Source organism: Piliocolobus tephrosceles, chromosome 21, assembly GCF_002776525.5.
Source record: "Piliocolobus tephrosceles isolate RC106 chromosome 21, ASM277652v3, whole genome shotgun sequence".
Classification (NCBI taxonomy): Eukaryota; Metazoa; Chordata; class Mammalia; order Primates; family Cercopithecidae; genus Piliocolobus; species Piliocolobus tephrosceles.
This window is the reverse complement of record NC_045454.1, coordinates 51,036,042-51,043,323: the sequence shown is the minus strand read 5'-3', so window position 1 is coordinate 51,043,323 and position 7,282 is coordinate 51,036,042. Positions and strand designations below refer to the sequence as shown.

General features: G+C 54.8%; 1 protein-coding gene across 5 annotated transcripts in view; it reads right to left on the bottom strand.

Moving 5' to 3' along the window:
• Positions 1–484: 484 nt before the first annotated feature.
• The window catches only part of ATP8B3 (ATPase phospholipid transporting 8B3), a 40,471-nt gene continuing 33,673 nt past the window's right edge, over positions 485–7,282 (bottom strand). For all 5 annotated transcript variants that reach the window (XM_023183717.2, XM_023183718.2, XM_023183720.2 and 2 more), the window contains 5 exons: positions 5,878–5,961; positions 4,178–4,417; positions 3,869–4,007; positions 3,504–3,631; positions 485–1,657 (listed from right to left, as the gene is read on the bottom strand). In XM_023183717.2, the coding sequence (XP_023039485.1) occupies positions 683–1,657; positions 3,504–3,631; positions 3,869–4,007; positions 4,178–4,417; positions 5,878–5,961 (1,566 nt within the window). In that variant the 3' untranslated portion in view covers positions 485–682. The remainder of the gene's footprint in view (positions 1,658–3,503; positions 3,632–3,868; positions 4,008–4,177; positions 4,418–5,877; positions 5,962–7,282) is intronic.

Below are 7,282 nucleotides of genomic sequence, written 5' to 3'. Positions count from 1 at the left end.
AGCCTGGGCGACAGAGCGAGACGCCGTCTCAAAAAAAAAAAAAAGAATCAGAAAGAAAAGCTTGGTGCCTTTGAGTCAACCAAGCCCCATGATGCAGACCTTGTCAGGACCTGCTTCTGTGACATCACTGCTCACTGCTTTCTGGAGTCTACAGTGAACGGAGACCCCAGTGAATGAAGGTGCATTTGAAGGGGAGAAACCAGGGCTTCCCGATAGAGGAAGAAGCTAGATGGCACCAGAACTGGAATTTATAAACTTTGCTGGGAGGGGCCGGCTGTCAGGCACTGGGGGAGCCACAGCTTTTAATAAACAACTTTTGAGAGCAATGAAGCTTTACCCACATTATCTTACCCCAGTATGAAGAAGAAAAGTTTTCCCTGCAAATACCCGGCTAGAGCACTAGAGGTCAGTGCTTTGATTTTAAAAACCAGGAAGGAATACTCCATCACAAAAAAAACTGTAGGGAAAGAGTGAGCCTGAATAATTAGCGCTGGGGTCAGATGGACCCTGGTCTATTAGAAAAAGAAAAGCAGGTGGAGCCCTTGTCTTTAGAGGGAGGCCCCCTGCATGCTGGTTGACTTGCAGCAGAACTGGCTGGCGCTTCTTCCTGAGATGCCAGTGTGACTCCTTTGGGCTGGAAGATGCCTCTTCATCAGACAGGTCTAGGGATTCAGATGCTATGTCACTGCTGACCCTTGGTCACCTCTGCAGAAGGCAATGACTGCTCGTCTGGGGGCAAGGATGGCTGCTCCTCCCCAGGCACCAGCAGCCACTCCATGGATGATGAGGACTGTTTCTCCGCGGGCCAGGGCTCCACCTCCATAGGCTGCTCGCTCGTGGACGTGGACGGTTCCTCCAGACTTGGTGGCAGAGTCTCCACCTGAGATTTGTGCGTCTTGTCTGGAAGTGGCACCGTCCCCTCCTTGGGGGTGAGGGGCTCCTTTTGCCAGCTCTTCCATAACGGGGTGGAGGGCTTCAAAAATGCTGACTTCTCCTCTGAGGAGTCTGGCTGGCTCTCCAGTGTCAGCTGGCCCGAAAGCAATGACTGGCTCCCCAGAGGTTGTGGCTGGCTCTCAGAAGATGACAGCTGGCTTTCTCTGTGCAACGGTGGTTTCTCCTGGTGAGAACATGACCTCTCCTTGGTCAACAGCAACTTCTCAGAAGGTGGCCTCTGCTTGGGTGACAGTGGCCTCTCCTGTACCCTTGGCAATTGCTCCCAGAAAGACCCAGATAGCCTGCTGGTGCTGGTAAGCACATATCTGGGGACAGCGAGTTGGTTTTCTGAATGAAAAGCGGATTGTCTATCCATAGAAAATGATGAGCTAGTTGTAGGGAGGTGCTGTACTTCCAGGGAGGACACCTGCCCCTGTGACTGGCGCTTCTTCCTCCCCAGGAAGGACATTTTCCTGAGATGCCAGTGTGACTCCTTTGGGCTTGAAGATGCCACTTCATCAGATGGGTCTATGGATTCAGATGCTATGTCACTGCTGACCCCTGGTCCCCTCCGCAGAATGGTGCCCTGAGTGATGAGGTCTGCGTAGCCCTCACGGTGGGAGAAGGCATAGCTGGAACGCCGGGCGCGAGACTCGCGGTATAAATGAGGCAAGGGCTCCACGGCGAAAAGGTCCTCACTCGGGCCCTCCTCCACCTTCTCCTCCTGAAAAGCAAAGGGGAGAGCAGGGGAATCAGACTCCTACGCTTGGCTGATGGCTCTCAGGTGACCTGTCCCCCAAGGAGGAGAGGCAGGATTCAAAGCCCTTGGCCACTATTGATTGGCTATGTTCTTCCCTACCCAAGTTGAGCCAATTAGACTCCTCAACTCCCAGTGTCGAGTTCTACACAGGACTCTAGTCCTTTGCTTTTCAAGACCCATTAATTGGCCTTGCCCTGGAAACTAACCCTGGATCAGCCAATCAGAGTTATTGCCTGGGACTTAACCCTGGCTCAGCCAATCAGAGTCCTTCCCTGAGACTTAACTCTTGACCAGCCACCAGGTGCCTTGGCTGCCCTTTAGTGGCAAATCCAGGAGCAGTGAGCCTGGAACAGCCATGTGTCCAGCCTGTGCAGTAAAGGTGGCAGGAGCTGGGCAGGGAGAACAGACGTGGCAGGGCAGGTACACTGTTCCAGTCAATTCTGGGGCCCATCTCAGCTACAACATGCTTTTCCATGTATGTTTTGGTTACATGGGCTAGTAAGTCCCCCTCCTCATTTTTTTTTTTTTTTGAGGTGGGGTCTTGCTCTGTTGCTCAGATAGGAATGCAGTGGCAAAATCATAGCTCACTGCAGCCTCAACCTCATGGGCTCAAGCGAGCCACCTGCTTCGGCCTCTCAAAGTGCTGGGATTACAGGTGTGAGCCGCTGCGCCCGGCCTTGAGCACACGTCCTCAAGGTGCATTCATGCTGTGGCCTTTGTCAGAGCCTCACTCCTTCTCATGGCTCAGGCATATTTCATTGCACGGATGGAGCACGCTGTGTTGACCCACTCATCTGTCAACGGACTCTTGTTTCCAAGTTCCTCCTTTTGCCTAAACCATTTCAAGGTTGTTTCCGTCATCTCAATCCCCAAGCCCTAGATCATTCAGGGTAGAATCTGATGGTGTCAGCTGGGCACGGTGTGGCTCATGCCTGAAATCCCAACATGTTGAGGCCAAGGCAGGAGGATTGCGTGAGCCCGGGAGATCGAACCAGCCTGGGCACCATAATGATACTCCCATCTCTAGAAAAAAACTAAAACATTAGCTGCGCATGGTGGTGCATGCCCGTGGTCTCAGCTACTTGGGAGGCTGAGGTGGGAGGATCATTTGAGCCTGGGAGGTTGAGGCTTCAGTGAGCCGTGGTCACACCACTGCACTCCCACCTAGGCAACAGAGTGAGACCCTATTTCTAAAAAAATCAATTAATTAAATAGAAACATTAAGGCCGGGCGCAGTGGCTCACTCCTATAATCCCAGCAGTTTGGGAGGCTGAGGCGGGCGGATCAGTTGAGGTCAGGAGTTTGAGACCAGCCTGGCCAACATAATGAAACACCGTCTCTACTAAAAATACAAAAATTAGCTGGGCGTGGTGGTGTGCGCCTGTAATCCCAGCTACTTGGGAGGTTGAGGAAGGAGAATCGCTTGAACCCAGGAGATGGAGGTTGCAGTGAGTCAAGATTATGCCACTGCACTCCAGTCTGGGTGACAGTACAAGACCCTGTCTCAAAAAATAAAAATAAATAAATAAATAAAACCTTAAGAGTCCAGTGGCATCAGCATTGGAACCCAGGGTGGCCTTTGGGTGCTCTCTGCTGCTTTGTCTGGGAAGTGAGGTCTCCCTTCTTGGGAAATCGGGTCCCGGGGGCACTGGGCGTGTGTCGCGGCTCCGCACCCACCCTTCCCCCCAGCCCAGTGTCTTGGAGGGCCGAGAGGGGCTGGGACACCTTACAGTCCCTACACCCTGCATGGCTCCCCCACCAGGGTCCTGGAATGTACCCGGTGAGGACCCCAGGCCCAGGCCCACCTCACCTTGGCGAGCAGCTTCTTGAGGGCTGGGAAGATGACCCGGAGGGCCAGGACAGGGCAGGTGTTTATGGACACGCTCAGCAGGACCACCAGCAGGATGGAGGGGGAGGACAGCACACTGAGGTCAGCGTCTGCGGGCAGGGCGGGGTCATAGCAGAGCCTGCTGGGAGCCTGTGCCGCCTTCCCTGCCTCCAGCTCCGAGGACGCCCCCAGGCCACGGAGCGCCTTGGTGCCTTTATCCCTGGTTTATAAAGGAGCTCCTTCCCCGGGACACTTTGCTGGACGACTGTCACGAGCAACCTGCCACCTCTTCCATCAGGGACCCCCGGCACCACGACCGCCCATCACACTTCCCCACGGGGGCTCACACAGAAACGGGAAGGTCTTGGGGGACACTCTGAAGAGCCAGAAGCTCTGGGTGATGGTGGTCATGATGGCGTAGAAACCCAGGCTGAGAAGGACGGTCACCACGCACAGGACAGTCCAGTACTTGATGATAAGAATGACCTGGACAGGCAGCGTGGGGTAAATCCAGGGCCTGGCGGAGCTTGCACCAGGACACCCGCCCCTGGGGTCCAGGGAGGGCACCCAGCAAGGCCCCCAAAGCAGTGGTCCCCGGGGGAGGAGGCCTCCATAGGCCGTGTCCAAGGCCCCGGGGAGGTGAGGACTTTGCCCACCTCCATGGTGATGGACAGCAGGCTGGACAAGGCCACCACGACCGCAAAGGACTGGTGGTCGCTGAAGCTGGCAGGTCCCGCCGTGTCGCGGCTGATCCACAGCGTCATGAAGAAGTTGACCAGAGAGGTGGCCACGCCGTGGGCGACGGCTTGGACGAAGACCCAGTAGTTGAAGAGCTCGTCCTTCTGCCCCGCCAAGTACAGCTCCGGCTGTTCCAGGCTCTGCTCCGCGCTTACGTCCTGGGGGCAAGGGGAAGCTCTTGGGATTGCGGGGGATGGGGGACCCCCAACAGAGATCAGGACCTCCTTGGGCAGGCCAGTAGGGTGGCCACTCTCTGTGTGCGGCTCTTTGAGTTTAAGTGAATTAAAACCAAGGAAGGCCAGGCACGGTGGCACACGCCTGTAATCTCAGCACTTTAGGAGGCAACGTGGGAGGATTGCTTAAGGCCAGGAGTTTGAGACCAGCCTGGACAACGTAGTGAGACCTCCCATTTCTAAAAAAACCTTTTAAAGTGGCCGGGTGTGGTGGTGCGCACCTGTAATCCCATCTACTTGGGAGGCTGAGGCAGGAGGATTATTTGAGCCCAGGAGTGGAGGCTGCAGTGAGCTGTGATCGCACCACTGTACTCCAGCCTGGGTGAGAGAATGGGACCTCGTCTACAGAATAAAATAAAATGCAATGGAAACGTCAGGAGTTCAAGACCAGACTGGCCAACATGGCAAAATCCTGTCTCTACTAAAAAATACAAAAATTAGCTGGTTGTGGAGGTTGGTCACGTGGCCACACGAATGCAATGGGTGCTGCTGAGCTGTATGCATGAGTCTGGCTGAGACAGGGTAGTTTACGTGATTTGTATTTCACCACAGTTAAACATGCCAGCAAGGCCGGGCACGGTGGCTCATGCCTGTAATCCCAGCACTTGGGGAGGCCAAGGTGGAGGGATCATCTGAGGTCAGGAGTTCAAGACCAGCCTGGCCAACATAGTGAAATCCTGTCTGTACTAAAAATAAAAAAAATTAGCTGGGCATGGTGGTGCATGCCTGTAATCCCAGCTACTGGGGAGGCTGAGGCAGGAGAATCGCTTGAACCCGGGAGGCAGAGTTTGCAGTGAGCTGAGACTGCGCCACCGCACTCCAGCCTGGGCAACAGAGCGAGATCCTGTCTCGAAGGAAAAAAAAAAAACGGTTCTAGCAAACAAGAAATGAGATGTAAAATCCGGTCCCTGGGTCACATCGGCCACAGCACAAGCGTTCCTCACTGGGCACGTGTGGCTGCCGGCTTCTGTGCTGGACTGCATAGGTGTGGGACACTTCCATCATCTGGAACGTTCCATGTGACCCACCCTCCCAGCTCCAGATTGCGTAGCTGGGGCCTCTTGGAGCTGGGGGATGATAAACCTAGCAGAGTCATCTGCTCTGATCCCCTCTCGCCATTGCATGGATGGGTAGACAGAGGCCTGGGGGCTCCAGCACAGGGTGGGGGCTCCCACACACAGGAGGAGCTGGACGGCCCCAGGATGAGCGTAGGCTCCAGCGGGAGGAGGTCAATGGCAGTGGGTAGGGAGAGGTACTGGACTGCACCCCCTGAGCCCCACCCCATGGCCTGAAGGTCTCCCAGCCCCCCTCCCCGCAAGGAGCAGAGGAGAGGAGGAGAGGCTGAGCAGAGACCTGAAAGGAGGACCCAGTCTTGCACTGCTTACCTGCTCAAATAGCCCAATGTAGAGAACTGGCAGGGTGCTGTACAGGAGGTTAAAAAGAGCCAGGAACCATCCTTCATACAGGGGCTGAGCCGGGGGAGAAGAGCAAGAAGAACAAGTCAGCCTCCAGACACCCAAGAAACCTGCCAAGCGGGCACCCAGGGAGGGTTCTGGGTGAGGTAGAAAGTCGAGTTACACTCAAGGTTGGGGCTGGGACTGGGGTGGGGTGAAGTGTGGACGGATAAAGGTGGGAAGATAAAGGAAGGAAGGAAAGCATGATCAAATTCCCTCACAACAGCACCTCTGGGTTTTTGCTTTAATTGGATGGCCTCAAGAAAGAGATATGGGCCAGGCATGGTGGCTCATGCCTGTAACCTCAGCACTTTGGAAGGCTGAGGCAGGCACATCACTTAAGGCCAGGAGTTTGAGACCAGCCTGGCCAACATGGGGAAACCCCATCTCTACTAAAAATATAAAAATTAGCTGGGTGTGGTGGTGGGCTCTCTAATCCCAGCTACTCGGGCGGCTGAGACAGGAGAATCGCTTGAACCCAGGAGATGGAGGTTGCACTGAGCCGAGATCACACCATTGCACTCCAGCCTTGGCAACAAGCGTGAAACTCTGCCTAAAAAAGAAAAAAAAAAAGGGCCGGGTGCAGTGGCTCAAGCCTGTAATCCCAGCACTTTGGGAGGCCGAGACGGGCGGATCACGAAGTCAGGAGATCAAGACCATCCTGGCTAACACGGTGAAACCCCGTCTCTACTGAAAAATACAAAAAATTAGCCGGGCGTGGTGGCGGGCGCCTGTAGTCCCAGCTACTCGGGAGGCTGAGGCAGGAGAATGGTGTGAACCCGGGAGGCGGAGCTTGCAGTGAGCCGAGATCGTGCCACCGCACTCCAGCCTGTGCAACAGTGCGAGACTCTGTCTCAAAAAAAAGAAAAAAAAAGGCTGGGTGTGATTGCTCATGCCTGTAATCCCAACACTTTGGGAGGCTGAGGCGGGCAGATCACAAGGTCAGGAGTTCAAGACCAGACTGGCCAACATGGCAAAATCCTGTCTCTACTAAAAAATACAAAAATTAGCTGGTTGTGGTGGCAGGCGCCTGTAATCTCAGCCACTAGGGGGGCTGAGGCAGGAGGATCGCTTGAACCCGGGAGGCAGAGGTTGCAGTGAGCCGAGATTGTGCCACTGCACTCCAGCCTGGGCAACAGAGCGAGACTCTGTCTCAAAAAATAATAATAATAAAAATAAAACAGAGGCTGGGCGTGGTGGCTCAAGCCTGTAATCCCAGCACTTTGGGAGGCCGAGACGGGTGGATCACAAGGTCAGGAGATCGAGACCATCCTGGCTAACACGGTGAAACCCCGTCTCTACTGAAAAAATACAAAAAACTAGCCGGGCAAGGTGG